Genomic DNA, 24,766 nt, shown 5'->3' with positions numbered 1-24,766 from the left:
ACTGTGCTTTGCTTGCAGATGCTAACGTAACGCACATTCAAGTTTGCGATCACAGGACATGTCATCAGCAAAAAACACCCAAAGAGGAAACAATCCAGCACACAAGGAGACATTGAATAGGACAGCCGACACACACACACACAAGCTAGGGATGCCTGGCTGCTCAGTCACGCATCCGCGCTGGGATAAAGCCACATCTGAAGCCCTTATCTGGAGACAGGAAGCACACAAATGGCCCGAATGGCCAAAGAAAATCAGAGTGAAAGTGGTCCCCTGTGACCTGGAGGCTCATTACATTTAGAGGAGAACTAGTGCTATGGGACTAAGTGCTGCGCAATGGAACCTAGCTGGCTCACTTTAATATATTGAGTTAAATTTGGCTTAAACTAGAGTGCTTGAGATGACAGCTACACTTTCGTTATGTTTTCTGATGCAGCATGTATGTCAGATCTACGCCACACAGACTTTATCAATCCATTATCTAATCCCACTCATCCAGTGCAGGGTTGTGGTGGACTGGAATCGATCCCAGCATGCATTACAAAATGCCAAAAGGCTTAAAGTGTACACCCTGAACAGGTCAGGAAATTGGTTATTGGGGCTGCTAAGTGTCAACACCCCCCATCCCTCAGTTGATCACAGCTAGTACTGATGAACCAAGGCCAGCTGGTGAATACAAACTTTAAACTGACTTCAACTCACTAGCGAGTCTATTGGGCCAAACATGTTCTAAGTGGGGATCATCAATCTGACTTCAGCCGGGTGGTGTCTAACCTGCAGTGCGGTTATTTTATCGTTCATCTGTTTGTCTCTACTTTGCAAAAACTCAGAAGGCTTTATTTTTTTCCCGACACTACAATGTGCTGTGTACAATTGATGATTACGATCTCGTGCCCGTCCCATCTTAAAAATGTAAGAATGAAATCCACTATGAACCGCTTCAGGAGACCTCAAAAGAAATGTCATCAACAACTGCATTCAAGTTAACCACAAATATTTTTACAATACTCAGAAGGGCAGAGTATCAGATTAACATCTTACTCCTCTAGTGATGTCAAAAGAACCTGTTGGATCCTCTCCGTGTGCAAACTGAAACTATCTCTAGTTCACCTGCTGGCTGAGGTAATTTAACCATGCAGTGGAGAGCTTTTTTTTTTACAGCCTGATCATTTTACAGTGAAGTGATTTGGAGCTTCTCAGCATTGCTTTCAGACCATCTTTCTCATATTCTTTCATGGGAAATACTGTATCTGAGCTGAAAGTGAGACATTGACAGGCCGATCCCATAGCTGACATAGCCTGAAGTCCTGGTCTGTAACACTTACACGCCTCTATCTACACAATGTACAGTAGTTCATGAGTCTTCCAGGCAGTTATGTAGGATATTACTTCTGCCTGTTGAAACATTTTCGTGTTTTAGATGCTTTTTCCTGATTTTAGATTAAAATGTCCCTCTCTCTCAGCTAGTTTTGGGGTGTGAGGACAACATGAATCCAATTCAAATTATTATACATAAAATAGCCCTGGTCATCAATAAGCAATGATTCCCCCAATGGCATGTTTTAATTTTGTACCATATTGATGAGACATTCTACTCTTATTCCAACCATCACATTCCCATCGTTTGTTCAACTTTATCTCAGCAGCTCTTGTTATCTTCCCTCTATCTTTTACACCCATGCTCCCTCTCTCTGACTGCCATTACTCCCCTTTTCACAGTCTCCCTCATTCATTCTCCATCCTCCTGCTCCTCAATCAATAGCCTCCCTGCTGAAATCTCAAGGCGTTATTGTCAGCGCGCAAAGCCCTGGGTGAGTCTCACAGTGAGGAAACTGACAGGAAGACAGAAAGAAATTTACCCAGAAGAGACTCCAGCCTGAGGTGAGCTGAGGTTAGCCACATGATATGTAAACTCTGTGAGGGAGAGAAGAAAGAGAGGGGTGGATAGCGGAGAGTTTTGGAACGTCTGTGCTGCAGTAACATGCAGTAATGTGCTTCAGAGAAACGCAACCTGTCCTAAAGCTAAACTAAAGGGAACCCGTCATTCTGACCAACATGGCACTTCAAAGCTTTACCTTTAATTTAAGAGCAATAACTCCTAATTTTGTATGTGAACAACAACACAGATGTATGATAGATAATTGGCGTTATATCATGCACACAAACAGAACAGCAGCAGCCACGGGGGCTTGTTTGCTCATGTCTGCCAAACAGACAACAGCCTGAGGTCCATTTCATCAGCTTCCTGAGGTATTTTGCCAGCTCTCACTGCTACATACAATACATGGGGGAAAAAATACTGAATAATATGCTTGTTTAAAAAAAAAAATTCTCAAATCCCTCCCAGGCCTTTTTTCCAGCTACACATTCCACATACGCCCACAATTCAAAGTCAGGCAGCCTGTGGACCAGGCTGCGGCACGGCTGCTCACCGTCCTCCAGGACATGTGGAAGATAAGACAGAGTCAGCTGTGGTGATATTATTCTTGTTCAGCAACACCAGCCAGCTGATACTGTCGGGCTAATCGGCCTCTATTAGCTGAGGCGGTGGAGCCTCTGCTTGGGTAAGCCTCGCTCGGGAAATAAAAGTTTCAAGCACCTCGACTTTGGAGTTCATTAAGTGAAGTTGCATTTTAAAAACAAACAGGTGTATAATATTTGCAATTAATTAATTGCATTAGTTTCAACCTGCTTGGAGCGAAAGATGGTTGAAGTTTAATGAGTGACAGAGAAATGGGCTGTTTCAAAGTAAATAAAGTAACACTTTAGTGTGGCTTACACTGTGTGAACTGTTAAAGCAGTAAACAAAGTGCAAGCTTCGAAATAAAAAAAGGTTATTAGTTCAACCTCAGGAATTATTGGCCCTTCTTGAGGATCTCGTCAAAAAGTTTCGCCGCAGGAATGCATGAACTTCTGTAACCTATTGTTTTAAAATAATCATCTCCAAAAATGTAATTAATAAATACAAGTCCATTACACCAGGCAAAATATCCCATATTTATGGAACCAGTGTTAGATTGCTAAGGGTGGGGTTTAACTTGTTAGACGATACTTCAAAAACAAGTGCAGCGGATTCCAAGACAAAAACAAACTTTTGTCCCGGCTAAGTCTTGTAATAGCATTTTTTCACAGAGCGAGGCATTCAGTGCTTTAAACCCCTCCACCACTCCTTAAAGAAAAAAGACCAGAATAGATGGTCAGTTCTCGAGAGAGAGAGAGAGAGAGAGAGAGAGAGAGAGAGAGAGAGAGACAGGGAAGCCAGCACAGGGTCTGCTTTTGCACTTATCCTCACACACATGAAGCAAAGGGCCAAACCCACAGCCTAACTCAACAAACAGGCGGTGACACAAAGGAAGGGGGAAGGAGTATCTGTGTGTATTTATGGGCGCGCGCACACACACACACACACACACACACACACACACACACACACACACACACACACACACACACACACACACACACACACACACACACACACACACACACACACACACACACACACACACACACACACACACACACACACACACACACACACACACACACGCACACACACACACACGCACACACGCGCAAAGCCTGACGACGGCAAAAAGAATACAGAACGAAGTCCCAGATGATTGTCGGAGATAACACATGGTCTCCAGCCAGCGGCCCATTCCTTTTGCCCTCAAGAGAAAGTGCAGATTGATGGCAGCCCTGCTGAAGCTCAGCATTAACCCATCATTCGTCTTCTATGACCTGCAGGGGATACAGCGCTCATCCTGATGCAGCATCAGTAACAGTGGGTCAGAGGTCAAAGCCTTGAGGACGACACTGCAGAGGCCTGCAGACAGTTCATCCTCGCGGTACTCCAAGAAGACCAAAGGGCACTGATGCATGACGCAGATGTTGGAGTTAGGCTTAACTCCAACCTAGTTACACTTTTATAAGCAAAGACCTTTAAAAATCTCTTGAGTAATTAAAGACAAAAGATCAAATCAACAAATTCAGGAAAACACACATTTTATGTGCTTTTGATAAAGCATAATATTTCCTGTAGTCTGATGAAGGGGATGAGGTGTGTCCGCTCTACTGTTGCCATAATGACCCAGAAAGAATGTATTTGTACTACTCTACAAGGCCAGACCAATATGCATCTACTAAATGCACAGTGATCGCAAACTCCTTCTCAAAGACTGCTAAACAGGCAGTTGAACACACACAGACACACACACACTTTTTACTGCAGACACTTACTGTTCCAGCTGAGTGAAATCACTATACAAGCCATCAAGCATTTGTAAATCAAAGCCCTAATTCTCAGCATTTGTTTCAACACTGCATTTACTGCATCGGGATGATAATCAGAAGTAAATCGTCCCAAAAAAAGATAGACTTTAAATAGTTTTCTGTGTTTGTTACTAGATTCACTGTTTTAGTCGATGTGGAGAGGCACATGCAACTGATTACAAACAAGAAATATTAATAATTGGACAATGTTGATTTTTCCTGATGTCCGGCGTGCTCCAGCTGTTTCTGTGTTAGGGAACTCTTAAATCCAGGCCTCACATTTCCTCCCACTCTTCCTCCCTTTTGTTCACTCCTTCAGCTGACTCTCTGGACATAGATGTGTATACAATGATCTTTATAGACTTGACTTGGACGACCTGACTTTCACCTCAGCAAACCAGACCAAACTGCAAGTCTGGAGTGAACTTGATGTCATTTTCAATAGCTTGGTCAACATGACATTAATTCAAACATTTCCCACAAACATGAGTTTACTCCTTACACAAAAGGCAAGTAGAAAAATAAAATGTATACAAAGCACTATGAAATGATCAAAAGAGTTGCACAAGACGAGAACGGATTCAGTTGTAATATATGTAGGATGTGTGTAGTCTTCATTAAGCAAGCCTTTGTTGTGTAAATTCTTCTCATTTAAGTCTGATTGATCAGACCTTCATCAGACATAGCAGTTAAGCAGGAATTCATCCTCTTCTTACTACTCTCTTCTCTCTACATTGGTTATCAGAGTACTATGATTTAAAGTCCTGCCGGCTAAATATAAGCCTGGCCTGACCTCGACAACAGTACAATTCAATTCAGTTTGTCTCATCAAATTAGAAAACAGGGAGGGAGGCCAGAAAGCAGCAAATCGGTCATGGGTTTGCCTTCTGATTTTGAGGTCACATGGCTTACCCACTCACACCATACAATTGTCACAATTACGCTGCGAATTGGAGGCTGCAGTAGTAAGCCTCAGGAGAAAGTTAAGTTTTCACTTAAGCGTGCGTGTGTTTGTGTGTTTGCGTGTGCGTGCGTGCCATCAGGGCAGGGCATGACATGCAAGCTGACCTCCGAGCAGATATCTGCCACTTGTTGACATTTCAGACTGCTTCCCCGTCCCGACAGGGTGGAGTCACAGTAATGTACATTTGGGCTCAAAATTATTATTATGAACCTTTAATATCTCACTGTTACGGCTGAGAGACAGTTTAGCATGACATGCCCTCAGGCAACTTTAAAACAAAGCATCATTTGGGAATCATTTGAACATATGAATGATCATTGGTTCCGTAGCACACACAAATACACCTCCCAGCAGAACACACACAGACAACACACAACAGTCTACATTCTTAAACACTTACATTATGTTAAGAATCACATCCCACCCGCACAGAACGCCATGCCTGAAATGTCTAATGAGTTTCTCGGGTGGGGGCAATAAAGACGACGGAGAGGGGGGACACGAGGAATGAGGAACAGACTTCTGAGATTCAACAACTGAGCTCCAACTGTCATCATGAGGCGAGTCGCACACGTGTTATGGAACCACAGCCATGAGGATCAACCGCAGGCTGCAGAGGCCTGTGACCTCTATTTCAAGAATGTTGTGAGTAACAGCACTGAGACGTGACGTGTGCATTATATTGGATTACAGGTCAGTTTAAAGTTGTATCCATGTCATTGTTCCTCCCCAAGCGCCTGGAATTCCACAAGTAGCACTCTGTAAAAAGGTTATTCAAAAACTTTAGGGTGTGTGGACAAGCAGCACAACTCTGCTTAGTGCAGTGACAAAAGGGTGTATTTCATCAAAGTATTCATTAGCCAAATACTGTACACAGACCACTAGTGATTATCAAGGTTTACTCGCTGCCCTAATGTTAGGGGGGTCATTTTTAATACTGCTCAGCACCCATGTGACGTGGCTATGAATTAACATGGACAATGGGTATAAAAACTCCTCAAGTAAAAGTTAAATGCAATTAACAGGTAAGAAGTATAGTTCAGAAAATGTGTCCAGCTGCAGTCTAGAGTCCTCTTTGAACTCCTTATCAGTGAAAACATCTGGTGTGTTCGTGGAGGTGCCAGGAAAAACATTACAATCATTACTTCAGACCGAGTACATACGTACATTATCAGACAGGAATGGAGATTGGATCAAAGCTATATCTTTGGATACTAAGTCCTAGCTGACAATAAAAGTGTGTTTTAAGAAAAAAATATGTTTTAGTTATCTCATAATAATTACAGACAAATACAAAGAATATAAGAGAAAGGCCTTGGGGTACTCAGAAGCCATGTGAAATAACATTAACCTGCTCAGTAAAACCTGCAACTGTGCTATTATATAGAAACAGCTGTATCCAAATCAAAGACAACGTTATCAAGAGAGGTGAGGTGTTACTGCTTCATGGCAGTCTGAGTTATTTTACTCGGCACAGAACTCCTCAGAGATCAATTATCTGGTGATGTGGTTTCTGTAGATGGCATTGCCCTGGCATCAAACACCACTGTAAAGAATCTCTGCGTTATCTTTGATCAAAACATGTCCTTTAACTCCCAGGTGAAGCAAATCTCAAGGACTGCATTTTTTCATCTACATTGCAGTACCATATTGACCCACTAGAGTGCTGCGCTCACTAAATGTGGGGCTACTTGTGGTTCCTAGAGTCCTAAAAAGTAGGATGGGAGCAAGAGCCTTCAGTTATCAAGCTCCTCTTTTATGGAACCAGCTTCCACTTTCAGTCCGGGGGGCAGACAGTTACCACATTTAAGAGTAGACTTAAGACTTTCTATTGCTTATAGTTCAGGCTGGCTCAGGTTTGCCCTGGTCCAGCCCCTAGATATGCTGTTATAGGCTTATAGGATGCTGGGGGATGTTTTAGGATACACTGAGCTCCTCTCTCCTCTTCTCTCTTTCCTTATGGACGAATTTGTGTCTCTTCATTGCACATTACTAACTCTACTTCTTCCCCGGACTCTTTGTGCCTTCTCGCCTCACATGGTCCATTGGCTGTGTCTGAAGCCGGTCCTGACTCCTTGCCCCTGCTTCCAGCATCCAACCCCTGGCCTGGACCTGGCCTCCTTCCCAATGGCCCTGCTTCCTTCTTTGGCCTCCTGCCTTAAGGGCCTGGCCTCATTGGGCCTGCCTCCTGCCGTGGCCGAGCTCCGCTCAGGCAAATTTGTCATTGGTGATTTTGGGCTATACTAAATAAACTGAATTAAATTCAATTGAATATGCAGCAGCACGAAATGCATGAAAAACAGCTTGGATGCTTAATGAGATGATTTGCAACTTGTGACATTAGTTAGTAACAATTTGTCGATTGGAGAAAGAGACTCAACACTATGCCTTTAAATACAGTCCTGACTTGCCCTCCCATCTTTCTGGCTGCACAGGTACACTATGAATAACACACTTGGCTCAGCAGCTCAGCTTGCTTAAAACCGTATGCTCACACAGGCTCAAAGCACATTTTCTGGTTTGTTAGATGACTTAAGTTTTAGATCTAAAAGAAGACCTTTTATTTTATTCCTTCTCTCCTATATTCTACTGGGACACCTCGGGGAAAGAGGAGGCTGGGGGGAGGGGCAACTTGGCCTTGTTCTTTTAAAATGCTGGGACGACCTGCTATGCCATGTGCCTGTTGTGTGTAGTCGTGCCCTCCAGCAGTGATGGGGATTTGGAAAACCCTCTCCTCATGGTTAAGTTGATAGGTCACAGCACATTCCAGACAGTTTATGTCTGTTTGTTTTCCACCAGGAAGGCTCACAATGCAGCCTGCTGCGTTTACAAAGGGCTCCGTTTGTCTTTGATCTGCACATCACACCTGAGTAGGCCTGGACGTTGATTCAAAACATGTTTATGATCTTCTCAGTTATTTCATCAAATAAAAATAAAAAAGAATAATAAGTCCATCCTTGTTCTAGGGATGTTGCACTATAGTCAGAGAAATGTGATGTTGCCATCACTATCGGCAACTGACTTGAATTATACATTTCCAGGCAAAAGAAATCTGAGGGAAGTAAAGCAGCAAGAATTAACCCATTGGGTTTCTCAAAAGGTTCCCCTTTGTAGTGCTTCCTCTTCACTTTCATTGGTGCTGCTTGTTGGCCAGTTGTTGATGGAGCTAAGTTCATAGACGCCATGGTCCTGTCATACTGTGCAAGCTGACCTCTGTTAGCACCCGGCCAGAGAAGGTCTAGGTGTTGATGCCACTGACCAGTACATAATTGCACCGCCTCTCTGGAATGACTTATCACTTATTTTAATTAAACTGCCTGCTCCTGTCATTGGCAGCCTATTTGACTGGGATTCCAAACAGCACTATTATCAACGCTCTCTGTCAAGGCACAGCAGATTATTTGATAGAAAATCAGAAGCTTCTGTGATGTCTCGTGTTGTTTTTACATGTGCAGCATTTATTATAAACCTGACTGGTATTATTTGAATAAGGAGCCAATACACAAAGGAAGTAAAACCAGTAAGAGCAGCTTGATGGTTCAAGAGGTTGTAAAATGATCACTAAAGTTAAACTCTTTAGTGATAAAGTGTTCTGTATTCCGGTACTGTTCACGTCATAATTTTACAACGTGAACAGTACAGGAATACACAACATCAGCTCTGACAACTCACTCTTGTGCTTACATGTGCAATACAATCACAAATTGCTATACAAATAAATGTAAAATGTATTATTAAAGTATTCAGGAGTTGATGAGTGTATTGGAGGCTGTACAGTCAACGCAATCATTTACATAATTAATGTGGGGAAGGGCATATGGGTAAGATGTCAGTGTGGCAAAGTGGAACACGTTTCATCATGAAATGCACAAATGTAATATTAAATGAGAAAAGTTGAGATTATATAATCAAGAAATGTAAAGATAGGACATCATTAGGTGTTGACACTGGAGTGCAGGAAATCTGTGCAAGCAACAATATATACATGTGCAAGCATACAGTTTGACCAGAAGCACCCCAAATCCAGACGAAAGCAAGGAATATTTTAATGTGAAGACAGGGTGTGAAGGGAACGCATTAGAAAATCTGAACGTCAACAATGAGTGTCATCTCATCTCAAATTGACAACCATACTCTGGAATAAAGATAGGAAAAAGCTCCATATGGTGTGAGCTGAAGGGGGGCTCCATAGTTGGCATCACAGATACACACTTACAGGTAGGAGAATGAACACCAAAGAGTTTCCATCAGAGAGCTGATGGAGGCAGAACAAAAGCCTTGCTGGGCAGACGGATGTAGTGCAGAGTGCAGAGTGAATTCTGCAACGTGTCCTTGAATTGGGTCATGCAGCTCGTTTGGTCAGCAGATCTCCCTGCGTCAGTGCCCGCTGCACTGCACTGCATATGCCATCTCTCTTGCAGCAAGGACACCCACAGTGTCACCATGGGCATAGTACCTGGCAGCCATTGTGACATAAAAAGGATTCTGAAACTGAGGAAATATTTTTATAAAGTTGTGCGAAATGGTGCTCAACCCCTTTATTCGTTTAAAAACAATCTCTGGTTGAGTGCTATCAAATGCACTTTCTGGCCAATCACATAGTTGGTCTCTCTGTAGCAGGATGGACAGTATGGCAACCTGGCAGGAGGCTGGCACCATCTTTCTACTGCTGTCGTATCAAAAGGGCCAAGTCTCCGGTTGGCTTTAAAAAGACAAACTTCCTGGTTGTATACAGCCATCTGATTTAATACAGTAGGAGCCACATATTGGGTGTTAGACAGAGCCTATAATGTATTTATTATAATACTGACAGAAGCTTTGATATAGAGTCAGCAGTATTTGTTAATTGACAATGCACATCAAAATAAATATGGATTGCAATTATATCCGTTTATTTGTTTTTCCGACACATGAATGAACAGTTGGAAGATTGTTTAGCCAGCATGCATTTTCAGCACTTTATGTATAGACACTGCATTTATCTATGAAATATTGAAACAAATGCTGTTTATTTTTCAGCTTGCTGTCTTAGACCGTGAACACAGGTCCATGTCCGACCAGAGTAATAAATGTATTAGATGTCAATCAAGCTTCACTGATAGTAAACGTAAGATACTCTTTCACTGGAACTTAGAACGTTTGTTCTTTCTTACTCGGTACATTGTTTGTCACTGGATGGTGACTGGAGGAGGGTGGCACTGTAATCAAATTGTGTAGCGATTTGTGACACAGCAATAAAACGCTATATGCAATAAACACTGCTGAAATAGCCCCAGCAAGTCACTTTATGGTTGAGTCAGTTGAGAGAGAATGAAATGTCATATTTTTGGCATGCCCACACAGGAAAACCTTTTTGTATCTCAAGTTTCAGAACAAACTTTAAAAATAATGTTAGCCAAAAACCTTTACGATACTTACATAGGGATGTACAAAGTAGCTTGGAAATTAAATGAATCATTACAGAAACAATTACTTAATACTCATGCTCATCATGTAAAAATGTAACTCGAGAAAAAAAACGATATTTTCAGTTGTCAAGCAACATTGTGGTGGCAAATCTTAACTGCTTCAGAAATAAGATGCCTTGTGTTCTCCATTTAATATAACCAATGCATAAAAACCTTTGGGTTCCTTGACAAGATTGTGGTATTATTTTTTCAATTTTAAATGCTGCTTTATTAAATAAATACTTAAAATGGGGTAAAACAATAGATAGAGTGATAATAATAACCAATATTGAAAACCTTAAATTCTAATGAGGAAAATCACAGGGACAACACAATCCCAATGCTGGCATACATTTCATTCTGTCAACTCATCCACAATGAATAAACAAAGAAAGAACAGACATATTTCTAAATATTCACAGCACTAAAGAAAACAAACAGGCAGCTGGAGCTACAAAATGTCGTGGAAGCACCAGGACAATAACTGGCGGTGTGGATAATTGTCAGGCTAAAATAAAACAGCGCTGTGGTCCGTAAGGAGCACTTTAACAATCCACAAGCAAAAAGTAAATAGGCCAAACACGCACACACTTCCATGTGCACGGACTCTCATATACTGTTAGAAGCATATGAGAGCAGCACAAGAATCTGAGGCTCAACTCTGCTCTGAGGCACACCCTTGAAATATTTATGACCCTCCGCATTCTGTCCTCTACTGTGGCAGGGGCATGGCATAGCTGCCTCTTTATCTCCGAACTGGACTTCACAGCAGCCACAGCAGCCAGCTAGCTCGCTCCAAGGCTCAACATTCTTCTCTTTTGGATCCGATTACAGAGCGGACCCAGCAGCCATGTACAAAGTCCCTTCAGTTATAGTCCCAAATCCTACCGGTTCTCAAAGCAGAATGTGATTCTACATTCATCAAATGCTTGGTTTTGCATAACAATGGACTGGACTCACTGGGTGACCCCGCTGGATGTTCTTTCTACACAAGTTGGTGGTGGGAGTGACTAGAGAGAGGAATGAGTCGTTCTCTGCGTGGTGTGGTCTTTCCTTCACAAACTCTATAGTCCAAGTCGCTCGGGTTTTCTGTACACTCATACTTTCCAAAAAGAGGTTTTGTGAAACTCCGGCCAACAAAGCTATTCACTAGTGCCACCTTGTACACAGGTCTATGACCTTGGCTTGATTGTATAACGGACCAATATAATCCTTACTTAAGGATCTGGGTAAACTATGCCATTAATGCCCATGCAAATTGGGAATTGGGCTATACAGCAAATTACATTAATTAAATAGAAAGGGAATTATTTTCCACTTATTGTGGTATAAGTTACAAAAGAGGTTATCACAGCAGTAGATGGATACTAGATGATGCCGAAGGTCCTGTTGCCGTAGAGGTCTCAGACAGCTGCCCACTTGTTCTGCAAAAATGATCAGCGACAACCTCAGGTCATATAAATGTGGATCTACTGTAAACTACAACTAATGAGAAACTCATGACATGTAGGAAAAATCATCATGTGTTAAATTGAAAATGTTCCACACAACAACAAATTTCTCTCTCTGACACACATTTACATTTTCTTTCTATCTTCTCTGCTCGTCTAATTCCCATGGTGTACTGCTGTCTTGTAATCTCAGACTAGGGAGAAATTAAGAGCGCTTGTTTGATGAAACGGCTCTCCCTGCAAATACAATAGCTAATCACCATCGCGTTACTACAGTACAAAGCACCTGACAGCACTGTGTCACCTCTTTACAAGTCTACAGTGAGAAAAAGTTTCACCTTATCTAAGCGATTAGATAAGATGGAACTTAAAATGATTTCCATGGGGAAATTGGGTCATAGCACGAGCAGATGCCAGGATATAGATAAGAGTAAGAAGAAATGAAGACAGTGTCTACCATTAAACGGACTGCCTGGATAATCTCACTTATAAAAAAGACGATTTTCATGATGCATTTGCAGAAGATTGGCCAAACAAAATAGTCACATTTATGCTGCTGGATCTTCTTCCAAAACACCTCAAACCTGAAGGAAACATTTTCTCTATGAAAACAAACAACCATAAACAAGCCAGACACCACATAAACTAAAAAAATAACCTCTGTAAATGTTTGCTGAATGGGATCAGGCAAAACAAGCGCAATGACCAACCAGGGGTTTGGCAGTTTCCCAGTAAACACCAGCACTGGACTAAAAATGACTTTGTAATCAGAGGGTTTGGAGAGCAAACAAAGGAAGAGGGAAGAAAACCAGGGAATGGAATAGAGTGAGTCTATGAATTACTCAGCAGCCACGTCTCTCCCTCTTTACTCCCTGCAGGAGATAATGGGGATCATCCTTCTTCGTGCCCTCCTTTACACGCATCTTTTGACCACTCATCTGGATCCAGGTCAGAGAGATACCACATGTCCTCTCCAATAACTAATGTGCAGAATTTGATAGGGAGATTTTAGTATCGTAACAATTTTTGGGAAAAGCAAATAGTACATGGGCTGCATCTAAATAGTGCTTTTCTATCTTACCAGCCCAATCAGGATTTGGAAACACCATATTCAAAATCTGATGACAGTTGGTGGGTTGTTTGGTTACTGTCAATTCATTCTGAAAAACGCCTACAGGGTCCAGATGAAGGAGATTGGTGAAATGTTAAACTGTTAAACACTTGAAGGAATGTTAAACATGTTGGTAAATACAAAAATGTGTCTTTCCAAGAGTTTAATTAGAAGATTAACATCACTCACTCACTGTGCCCAGTACAGCAAGTATGTTAGCTGATAGCTTAGCATGGCACAAAGACTGGAAAAACTAGCCTGGCTCTGTTTATCTAATCCACACAAAATACAAAATGTTAATTGATGAGATCTAGCAAGCACATTTGACCATTCCTTTAATAAATAATGCTTTTTTACTTTGATTGTTGATAAGATAAGATATGTACTTTATTCATCCCCAGGGGTAAATTTCTTTGAAGCAGCGCAAACATGTTTACATACAATACAATAAAATTAAATAAAATAGCACGGCAGGACATATTACATTTAAGAATTTAAATAATAAATTACTTCTTTAGTTAAGCATTTGTAATGTTATGGAGGAAAGTTAAAGATTCAAAAACATGTACAGCAACTTCAAACCTAGTAAAGCTCTTTCACTTACATTAAGTCCATTTTCCACATTTAAAGCGATTCCAGGTTTCAATCAGTGAAGGTATCCAGATTATTTAGTAATCCTGCTTCATGAGGCCGGCCCCAAGTGTACACGTTAAAGTGCTTTTCATATTATTAAACATAAACACACTGAATAAAAGAGAAGCATTGAGTGTCAATAAAAACAACAAATGCACATTTTATTAAAAAATGGATTCTCAATAGCATAACACCTAATCTAATGACAGTAGAGTGAAGTAAGCTAAACATTTTAAGATACATGTTGACTAAGAAATAAAACTAGATCAAGATCAATTAAAAATAAATGCATCTCTGGAGGAAAATGCATTTATTAAAACCACAATAAGAGAGCACAGGTTGTTTATTTCACTCATCAGCAGCCCAAAACTGCTGACGATGGAATATTATCCAGCTGAGCTGCTGGATTGTCTCAAACTCATGTTATTCCAATGGCTGCTGCTGCTAAACTGCTAAAATAAACATACATGACACATCTATTCAACTTCATGAATAATACAGTGTTCCTGCACACCTACTGGCACACTCAGGCTGAAAGATGTATCACTTAGTGTGACACAGACATGCCTATAAGCCAAGCTCAGTGAGAAGGATAGAAAACCTGCAGGATCCACAGATCTCATCTCATTTCAATAAAACGAGTCATCTATTCTTTCCTGAGACAGGATGTACCAGGGAGGCAACCAAAGGGCATCATCACGAGGTGAAGAGTTCACAGCAGCGTACAGGGATAGGATTTCAGAGAGAAAAAGGGGAGGTTGATTTCATTTTAACCGATAGAGAATTACACCTTCTTCTCTGATAAGGGAGAAAATAGAAGAAATATAGAGTTTGGGAGAGTCGTGGAAAGAGGCAGTGAAGGGGAGAGACAACAGAGTATATCAGTGGAAGAAAACTCAGACAGAGAAGCAGAAGGCAACAGAGTCAGGGAGATACGGCTATCAGAGCTCCAACATGGCAGGATGTGACATGTGGAGAGCAGGAAGAGGAAACTGGACCGATATAGATTAATTTGGTTGCCGCTCCTGAAAACATGTCTATCCCATTAGGGGCCTCAGTGGCAGTCAATGTGCTTATCAAAGCATGCACCTTTGGTCTATTCCGAACCTTGGTGTGGGGCTGCTACACACAGCATGGAGAAAGAATGAGTGAACATTTTCTCTGGAAAGAAATAGGGTCATACCCGGGGGGGTCATATCCCAAATCTAATCAGATCACTAATTATGACTTTAGCACAGCTCAGCATGCGAGTACCGCTCATATAAAAAGGAGCAGTTAAATAATGACTCTCATTTAACAAGCATATTAAAAAAAAGTGTTGTGGAAAAAAAAAAAAACCTTTTAATTATGTACTCTTCAGGATTTCAAGAAAGCGGGAGGATGAGCCCAGCTTCATTTACTCTGTACAGCGCTAAGACGACACCTACATGTAAAGTATACAGATCCTAATATTCATTCCCATAAAAAAAAAACTAAAGCCTGTGAAGCAAAGAGAGGACGTTTGTCACTGTTTCAGTATTTCTCATGACTTTTAATTTCATGACTCAGAGACAGAAACCTTTATAGAGCTGGTCACCGGTCAGACAGGGTGAGAATGGTCGTTGGTAATATGGGGATTGGTATTAGTTACTTAACTTTCCTTTTTCGTTAACTTCAAGTAAAGGCAAACACAACTTCTGTGAAAAACAGAGCCATAACAGCAGCATGGGTGTGTCAGCTGACTCAGCTCAGATAGCCTTCTGATCAAATATGGTATTTGGAGTCTATTATAGTTCCAGGACAATAGGAACATCTGGTCTTCGTTAGAGGTGAAAAGGAAAAACGGAGCAACCTATTAACTAATGTAACTTAGTTTAGAGACCCCCTGTGCAGCAGTAAGTAACACACTTGAGAATAAAACTAGAGCAGAAGTTGAGTTTTGGGGTTTGAGTGTTAGCAGAGTGTGATGCTGGCATGTTCTCAAACGTGAGCCACAAAGCCAAGATAAAGGGCGGTGGTTCTGATATCTGTCATGTGCACGAACCACGTTTAAAGCCCCATCTAGGAAGAGAGAGAGAGAGAGAAAAACAGCATGCAGCAGCCACACGGTGCTGTAGTTTATGTCCATGGTGTTGTCAACTTACCCTCAGAGAGCTCCAGCTCCAGCTCCGCCAGCTTCTCCCGGACCTCCGCCGGCAGGGTCATAGCGACAACCGGCGTGGGCTCCAACATCATCGTCAGCAACCCGGTCGAGGTTCTCTCCGCCATGGTAAGAAGCACAGATAGGTCCACCGAGTCGCCGCTGAATGAGGACAATGCGACTGGAAAATTTTTTTTTTAAAAGAAGCCCCTTCCTGACTTGGGTTTTGGCTAACGAGGGCAAAACAGGGTGTTGGTGCTCCTCTCGCTGCAACGTCGCACAGATGTGTGAGAAAGCTCTCCGACGTGCATGACACGGAGAGCGGTGGAGGCGAGCGGACACACCTGGCCGTGTGTTTGCAGGTAGAGTGGGCGAGGACGGGGCCCTGCCAGTGTCTCCGTGCCCGCTGTCTGTCCCTCGGCACTGGCGGCGTCCTCCTGGCTGTCGGCGGCTGCTTCACTCCAACTGTGGAGGGAACTCATTCAACTCCTCGCTCGCTTCCCACGGCGCAGTCGCCATTGCATCACAGCAACAGCAGCCCCGGCCGTGCGCGTTCACGAGCCCCGCTTGTGCGCGTGTCTCCTTTACGTTCCTCGTGTAACTTGACTGCCTCCTATTGTCACAATCACAATGCAGCGTGGAGTATTGTAGGCTATTATTGAAAAAAAAAACTGCTGTGTGCATTTATTTGGTCATTTCTTGGATGTCACACAACATCCTTATATCCCATACTCTATGATGTTCACATGGTCTATTGTTGTATAACATTATGTACATTATATGTCTATATTGATACAGCAAAACGAAGTATCATTCTTTAATAAAAGTATATATTATTCTGGTGTGCACTGTTTGGACACACTTGCTGACGGTGATGCTACTTGTCATCTCACTGTCACCGTCACTTTTGCATTGTGATTTTGTACTGCTCTTGTGTATAGTTTATATTTTTACTTCTATTCGTGTTTACAATACTCTTATTTATTTACTTATGCTCATTTCAGATCTTTCCTTTTGAGATCAATAAAGGCTTAGCTTGTCTCAACTGGTAATCATAACAGATTTTTGATTCAATGGCTGAAGTCAGATGTCACTGAGCTCAAACAATATTTTGTATTGTATGGATATAATTATCAATCAAGGAGTTGAAATGTCAGACAAAGTGAAGGTGGTGAATTGAGCAATAACTGTCAGTTGAAATGAAAGTCCTGAAAAGGACATGCAAGTGCATAAAGTGAAAGACAATGTCCGTTGAAGTATGTTCTACTGCACACGCCTAGATAATGCATAACGTTAAAATATGCAATACAAAGTATAAAAAGATATTAAAAGTACAACATATATATAACTTCAGTCATAGTAGTAATAGTTATTTTTTCACAATTACATACACAGGTTAAACAAATGTATAGTTAAAATAATTCAATACAAGCACTACAGTTTCAGCTGCATTGTATGAGGCAAGAAAAAGGCATTTCACATTAATGTTTCAAAACAACAAAAGCAGTTACATTTGATTACATTCTAGTTGTGTATGATTAAAACATTGTCTTATTGTGTTTTTTATTACTCTTCATTTTGTCTTGCATGAATAGACATTTGCATCTATTGTGAGGCTCTTGAGTTATTGTTGTCATTATTGTTTAGTCCTGCCTGTATATTTGTATGCATGTTATGAAACTGTTAAACATGAAATAAATACACATCAAAACCCCAAAAAGTGTTAGTGTTGTAAGTTACTACAACCAGCAGGTGTCACTGTATACACAGTAAAAAAAAAGGTTCATCTCAGGCAATGAATGCTGTATAAATATGTGGCTGCCAGTTTTGAGGGATTAGTGATGGTGATTAATCCTCTATTATAAGTAAAGATCTTTCCTCAAAGTATGTTTCAGATCAATGTTGTATTGTGCTCCAGGATTCCTCTCGTTGTGTTCAAAAATGGCCCCGTTCACCTCCGTATGAACATCAACAAGATGTGTTTTCCTGTCGGGACACAAGCAACTGTTTAGTCTTAAGGCTGACATGAAAAGTGTCAGATGCTAAAGTGTGAAAGAGGGTTTGCCTTTACCTCCTTTGACCTTTGTGCAAAGCGTCTGTCAGAGCCTTCAGGTAAGTGGAGCGATGGTGCCCTTGCTCCAGTTGACGTTCATCTGTCCAGCAGTGACTCCAGAACACATCGGCATCTGTAGGGATGAAATCACATCTGGACAGTCCAAAACCGCCATCTGTCTCTAGATCCTCATCCCGGTGCTCCATCCTGGCACGGGGCGGAAACTTGGGGACGCTGTACCTCTGGATGAAGAAGAGTTTGGGCTTTCCCGCCAGCATGGGGCATGCGTCAGCAGTGAAAAGACGTCTGACATTGTCCAGATATAGACCTGCGCCGTACGAGTCTGTACCCAGGAGATGGTTTGCCATACCGCGGCTAATGATGCAGCAGACAAAGCCGTCGCCTTCATGGTTCTCTCTCTTTCTGAATAGCTCTTTGAGAACTGAGATGATTTCATCCACACACAGCCATTTGTAGAGGAACACGTTGAAGTGAAGAGCCTTGAATGTCTGTTCCAACATGTCTGAGTAAGTAAGGAGATGTGATTCAGGATTCAGTTTACTATCTCATGAAACAACACTCAACATGGTTTCATTTGAATACATGTTCGAAGCCAACAAAAGAAACATGATCTATTACCTCACAAACAAATTAAGTCCAAACTGTTTTTTTTCCTTCTTTCCTCTCCCACTAAAGGCAGGGTTGGTCATCTTACGTACGTAAAACAACGAGCATGGCTCTTGTTGGTACTCACAGCTGTCATGGTAGCAGACTACTGTGATGAGCAATGAGTGCCCATCCAATCATTACATTCAGGGCCAAATTAAATGATTAGATGGGCCTGCGACAGCCTAAAACAGGATTAAAACAGAATTTATTTTCTTTTTTTTTGTCAAAAGCATTTAATTCAAGATATCAAGCTTGTTTTTGAAGAAGATAACCAACACTACCTTTAAGCATTGCACGGACCCTCAGCTTTATCTTGTGACCCTTTGGAAGGGCCGACCCATGGTTTAAAACTAATACTGTAAATAAAGTAATTAAAAGTGGCTCCACCTCGACCAGCTACAACAGTAAAATGCTGCTAACATATTTATGCATCAGTATCCATTATCTTCCGCAGAATGTGTACTTTTACTTTGATACTTTAGCTTTAGCTTTTGGTGATGATACTTTTGTATTTTTACTAAAGTAGGCTTTTAAATGCATGCCTTTCACTTGTAATGGAGTAATTTGACACTGGTATTGGTACTTGTACTTAAGTAAAGGATCTGAATATATATTCCAGCACTGGACTTATAGGTACAAAGTGTTTTGTGTCTCACCTCCGTCATTACCCACGCAGTCTATGATAACACAAACTCCTCTGGGATTACTGTTCAATTTGTACCAATCTAGTTGACTCTGTAGTGCAAAGGAGCAAGCAAACAAGTTTTATAAATGCACTTTACTAATTAAACACACTCAAACATATGGGAGAAGAAACTGTACCAATTGTGAGTGAAGACCTTACCTGAAGGTTCTGCTCTGTGGGTACAAGCACCGGAAGGTTTTCTGTGGCTGGTGACAAAGATTCATACGGTGATGTGAATATTAAAGTGAAATTCAATGTAAGACATGGGGCTTTCTAGCTCTTTTGACTGTGTAACTATAGCACCCAATGTTCAATTGTATTTGCTTATGCTTGTTCCATTGGTTTGAAAGTTTAAAAAAAAATTCTTTACAGTATCTCTAGCAATTACATATCTTCTGAAGTTGCTATCATGTGTGGCTGTCTTACCATTGTGGAAGGGGCATGCCTGACTCGTTTGCTGTAGAGAATGGGAACCATTTGGATTGGGGAATGGATACTGAAGAGAAGACGTTTTTTTCATAAGTATTAGTTGTATAATAGAGGAAAAATGTCAAACGTTGAATAACTTTTGTACACTACTTACTCTGTGTCTTTGCTGCAGAGATGAATGCCCTTCAGATGTTACTGTAAAAGGATTGGACAGAAATACAAACACAGAATAAAGTATAATTCAAAGTACTTTGTGATTGTTCTTTCACATAAATGCCCAAACTTTTAACATTTGGTTTGATGAATACAAAGTTTAGTACTGAAACATGTGTAAACATGTGCCCAGAAGAAAATGTGTGTCCAACTGAGGCATGTTAACAGAACATTTGTGAACTTGATGTTCTTCTGGTATCAATGAACAAGATAAGATTTGTCTGCTTTGGGTTAAATGAAACACATTTTGTTTTATGCTATACGATACATAAAAAAACTGAATCTGTCAAGATCTGGAGTTGTGTGTCGTGTTTCCTGTTTTATTTTTGAAGTCCTCGTCTCTCGTGTCCTTTGATTCCCTTCACTTCCTGTCCCTGTGATTGTCTGCCATGTCCCTGATTGTTTCCTCCTGTGTCTAATCACCTGCACCAGCCCTCTGTATTTAAACCCTGTTTGTGTCATTCCCCTTTGTCAGTTCCTCTTGTTTTGATCGCTACAGATCACTTGTGTGAGTCCGTCTTTTTGATTCTTCTGCTTGGAATAATTCTTGGATTGAGCAATAAAGTTGCCTTTTTGATCAATTGTTTGGGTCCAGTTCCTGCGGCTACACCCATAACAGAATCTAACACTTTTTATTGAACAGTCTTGACAACGCATGTCCACTTTGACCACTGAGGCAGCTTTTATATTCGGTTTCTGTTCTGTGTAAAAAAAATGTTTTACTTTCTTTTCTGTGATGTAGGGATTGTATATTTCTTTGGCACTTGGAAGAGGTATTTTTTTCTTCTTCATAAGCGCCATGGACCATTTCAGTGGGATGAGAGAGGCAAAAATATTCATTTTCAGCTCTAGTTGTCAGCATGTGCCTGTTTCAATAGCGTGTAAACATTCCATACTTTGCATGAAACTCACAGTATAAATATAAAACAACTTGCAGCTTGCCACCCTCAAACTTCTTCAGAATTTCCTTCTTACATTTTGTCATGGTGAATTTTGTTTTTCACAAATCACAAACTTTTCGAATACGAGCCATGTCTTACCTGACATCTTGTATGCAGTCACTTTTTTGGCGAGGTCGACTCTGCCAATGTTTCTAAAACATTGTTCTACAAAGTCGACTCTTTCAGGTGAAACTATATCCAGCTTCTCAAGTTCAATGATCACATCCAGGAAACTCTGTCAAAGGAGAGATGGGGAAGTTGTTCTCTCTGAGGAAGTCAAATGACTGGTATGCATATTTGACATTTTGAGAATGGGAAATCCCCAGTGAAAACAAAACTTCACCTGCACTTTTTCCATTTTCTCACGGGGCAACGTGCTGCTCAACAAGAATTTCACACTGTTCAGATCTTCATTGGCCATATCCTCATTTAAATTAGCCATTAATACTCTAGATCAAGGGAAATCATGATTACGTTAGGAACCTGAAGTAAAAACACATCTTTTTCGACTATACCTTGAATAGGGAAGGTAGCGCCGTAGTAGCACTTAAATGGCTCTTACTGATAGCACTTTGTAGTTTAACTTTATTGAGGAAATTGTACTTGCTTGATTCTTGTTGTTCTGAGTTTGGACTCATGGTTTAATGCACTTATTGTAAGTCGCTTTGGATAAAAGCGTCAGCTAAATGACATGTAATGTAATGTAGTGTAATGAAGTATATCCAATTGGAATGTAACAATCATGACTTTACACATGTAGATCAGGTACACATCTTACCTGAATCGTGGCAGAACCTTTCTGTGTATCAGAGCCTGCTCCACCTCATCCCTGCTGGTGTTATACACCTTCCTCAGGATATCAAAACGTCTCAATTGCAGCATCAGCTCTGTCAGAAACAGATGTCCCCTCTCGTGGCACGTCACTTTAGATTTCAGCATGTCCTTCATACATGCCACACTGGTGTCTGTGTCCAAGATTTCACACAGGTAGAAGATCCTCCTGCGTTCACAGCTGCTCAGAGCCTCTGCTGTTTGATTAATGGCCTGATGTTGGTCCTGAAGAGCCATTGACTTTTGTAGAAGAAGATCTTTAACAACACTGAAGACCGAAAAAGTGATCGAGAAGTAGCAATTTGCCAACCGCGACGGCTATACACTAGATACGATTAAATACAGTGTTAGTTCTATGTAAACTAACATTACAATATAACGATTTGAAAAGACTATTGAACAACATAACGATACCTCATACCGTCGAAATCGGTCAACAGAGTAACAAGCTGAAGAGGAATTTGAAGTATGAACAGGAAAGATGACGCACCATTAAAACCGCTTCTGGGGAAGTATCACTTTAACGCATACCTTAAACAGAAATCCACCCTGCCCTTGCAACTTCGGCAAAGTTACTGGAAGCCATATATGGGTCTGCACGCTTGATTAAGCGATAGGTGCATGATAATACTCTAATACTTCCAGTTAAAAAACAAAAACGGCACAAGCTACAAAGACAACAGAATGAAAGTGAAAGCACAAGGCGGCACCTTAAAAAGCACATCCGGTGCTGCGGAACAACATAAATGAACACTTAAAACTACGTATGAACACTTAAAACTACAGACTTGATGGATTCAGTCCTTTATTCAGAACGTATTAAGATGTATAACTGCAGATACGATGATTTCCCGAAGAGTGAGAAACCATCAGTATTTATACATGTATTTATTATATGTATAACTTTACTACACATAGAAAAGATAAACACCAGCAGTGGACTTTTTCACAACCTAGCAATCCACTATTTGTTCGTATTAATGGTTTGTTAATAATCTGTACAGTATTAGTAAACCATTAGATTATGTTAAAGTTAAGTAGCATACCAAAGAAATAATCAACATAATAGGGTTAGGGTTAGGGTCTGTAATCAAATTATGTTTTGTAAAGACAAATACATGGTTAGTTGTTTTGTTTTTTTAACATAATAACTAGTATAATTATTTATCTTTTTAACACCGAAGCAATGCGCTTGAACCCGGATGCTGAGTTTTCCAATAACCACGAAGGCATCACTTCTGCGCCCCCTGCAGGTCGCGCGAGCTCTGTGCTCACCAAAGCGCACCGAGTTTCGCTCACTCTGGCCAATCGTGTCGCGCTGTGCTTCAGCACCATTGCAGTGTGGAGAGATCTTACGGAGGTGTAGCTTGCTGAAAGAGAGGGGCCATTTAGAAGAAAGACACTCGACCTGGGTGACCGCCCCGAGCAAACACTACCCCTACTTCCCCGATACAGTCACCGCGTGACATTGCCGCGAGCAGCTTCAGTCCGGGTGAGTACTTCATTACCTGGTTCTTGGTAAAACATGCCGAATTGTTTCCCAGGTAGTCGCAGTGAAGGGCTGCTGGTGACTTGGAACATCATCGGCACCGTTGTGTCGGTTTGATGCTAGCGGGCTGGCCGGTGACGACACGAGTGTTAACTGTCTTAAAGCTAAGGAGCAACGGGGTAAATGTGTGTTGCAGTCAGCCGCTTCGGCCTTGGTCACGACTGGTGAGAAAGGATGTCCACCAGCTGCTGACTAGAAACGGGCACGCTAACGGACACGCCAGTCAAGCTACGGTAGCTAACGTTGACGCACAGGTTCTGGCTGTCGTGGCAGTTTGTTATAATGAATGCCCGCTGGTGTGCAGTTTACTATCCGAGAGAACAGAGCTGCGGAGAAACACCCAGATAAAACGTTAGCTAGCTAACGGCACAGTGTCAAAGGTTAAACGGCACGTTGTTGTCAGCCGCCGCACATTTATATCCTGTAGTATAGCTACAGGAAAAATATAAGCCACATAATTTCCACCGTGGCTTCTTGAAGTTGAATTCAAGGAAAAACATGTTGGGTTTATTTTGAAATTGTGAGCGGAAGTATAACTACCTAACTTTTTGGTGGTAAAAGCAGCACAAACGTTGATTTATTACACACCGACATGTCGTAACCTAACGAGGATTCTCTCAAACGACTTGCACCGTCGTAAATCAGTCATGCACAGAGCTAACGTCTTTTTCATTGTCCGCCAAGTTAGCCCGAGAGGTTTTGTGACTTGAATGTTTTATTTCGTGCTGTTTTTAGTAGTTCGTCATCATACCGTCACGTTTGTTGCATCGGCACCATGTTAATTGAATGACCACTACATACCTATCAGTATGAACACATAACATGTATACCGGAGATGTGTTAACTAAATCAAAGTCTCTGACCGGCAGCCTGGTGGTGCTTGAGCTCTTCACCTGGAAACATTTCCTCCAGGGAGCTGTTATTTAAGCCGGGCTCCTATACCTACACAATTTGTCTGAAGCCAGGGTCTCGCTCATACCCCAGTGCTGATTTGTACTGTGCTCTCTGCTCAGTCCCAGTTTGTACTTGTGCCAAGTTGCTGACTTGTTGATCCTTTGCTGTGGCCATGTTGGTGTTTTTGAAAACAACATCCATTGATGACATGAATGCTGCTTGGTATGATTTTATTTAATGATAACTCAACTACCCCTCAAATACTGTTGCCATTATGGGCAAAGATATAGAGCTGAAGATCCAGATAATTCCTCGCCATCTTCTGCTCACCCTCGAACATCATCACCTCCTTCCGTACTCCACCCTGTGTTTTGGGACGAGGCGATCATCAGAGCTGTGGCCTATTTTAGATAAAAATGTACCCACTTAAATCTTGTTTCTTTCTCAAGGAATTGAGGTCCTTCTATTGCTCACAACTGGTCAATTCAGAAAGTATTCTTTG

The 24,766-nt window shown here is 41.4% G+C and overlaps 3 protein-coding genes across 17 annotated transcripts in view; 1 reads left to right on the top strand and 2 right to left on the bottom strand.

Moving 5' to 3' along the window:
- Positions 1 to 16,973, bottom strand: part of dip2a (disco-interacting protein 2 homolog A) — a 77,355-nt gene extending 60,382 nt beyond the window's left edge. For 4 of the 5 annotated variants that reach the window (XM_034561137.1, XM_034561138.1, XM_034561139.1 and 1 more), the window contains exon 1: positions 16,005 to 16,973. In XM_034561137.1, the coding sequence (XP_034417028.1) occupies positions 16,005 to 16,128 (124 nt within the window). In that variant the 5' untranslated portion in view covers positions 16,129 to 16,973. The remainder of the gene's footprint in view (positions 1 to 16,004) is intronic. The other variant, XM_034561140.1, reaches the window with a different exon arrangement.
- A 117-nt stretch (positions 16,974 to 17,090) lies between these two features.
- LOC117750145 (CASP8 and FADD-like apoptosis regulator) lies at positions 17,091 to 22,544 on the bottom strand. Of its 9 annotated transcripts, none has more exons than XM_034561146.1 (10): positions 22,236 to 22,544; positions 21,769 to 22,089; positions 21,334 to 21,439; positions 21,090 to 21,225; positions 19,991 to 20,031; positions 19,834 to 19,903; positions 19,567 to 19,613; positions 19,379 to 19,457; positions 18,072 to 18,576; positions 17,091 to 17,986 (listed from the first exon to the last, which is right to left on the bottom strand). In XM_034561146.1, exons 1-10 carry the CDS (start codon positions 22,238 to 22,240, stop codon positions 17,860 to 17,862), a joined length of 1,437 nt encoding a protein of 478 aa, XP_034417037.1. In that variant the 5' UTR covers positions 22,241 to 22,544; the 3' UTR covers positions 17,091 to 17,859. The 9 variants fall into 9 exon arrangements, with proteins under 9 accessions (XP_034417037.1, XP_034417044.1, XP_034417040.1 ...); XM_034561153.1 differs by lacking the exon at positions 19,379 to 19,457 and having other exon boundaries at positions 18,072 to 18,186; positions 18,294 to 18,576; XM_034561149.1 differs by having other exon boundaries at positions 17,437 to 17,986; positions 21,769 to 22,061.
- Positions 22,545 to 22,852: 308 nt separating this feature from the next.
- Positions 22,853 to 24,766, top strand: part of LOC117750144 (protein FAM126B-like) — a 34,310-nt gene continuing 32,396 nt past the window's right edge. Inside the window, exon 1 of one of the 3 annotated variants that reach the window (XM_034561144.1) lies at positions 22,853 to 23,313. The gene's annotated coding sequence lies outside the window, so the exon portion shown is untranslated. The remainder of the gene's footprint in view (positions 23,314 to 24,766) is intronic. The other 2 variants (XM_034561143.1, XM_034561145.1) reach the window with 2 other exon arrangements.

The sequence above is a fragment of the Cyclopterus lumpus genome, chromosome 21, assembly GCF_009769545.1.
Source record: "Cyclopterus lumpus isolate fCycLum1 chromosome 21, fCycLum1.pri, whole genome shotgun sequence".
NCBI lineage: Eukaryota > Metazoa > Chordata > Actinopteri > Perciformes > Cyclopteridae > Cyclopterus > Cyclopterus lumpus.
Note: the sequence above shows the minus strand (reverse complement) of the source record. Positions and strands in the feature narration are given on the sequence as shown.

Excerpts from the sequence above, each read along its gene's own strand:
- LOC117750145 (XM_034561146.1), bottom strand. Across the intron at positions 21,226-21,333 it reads AGAAAATGGAAAAAGTGCAG|AGTTTCCTGGATGTGATCAT; the intron begins GTGAAGTTTTGT and ends CTCCTTTGACAG. Across the intron at positions 19,458-19,566 it reads CCACAGAGCAGAACCTTCAG|AGTCAACTAGATTGGTACAA; the intron begins GTAAGGTCTTCA and ends TTTGCACTACAG.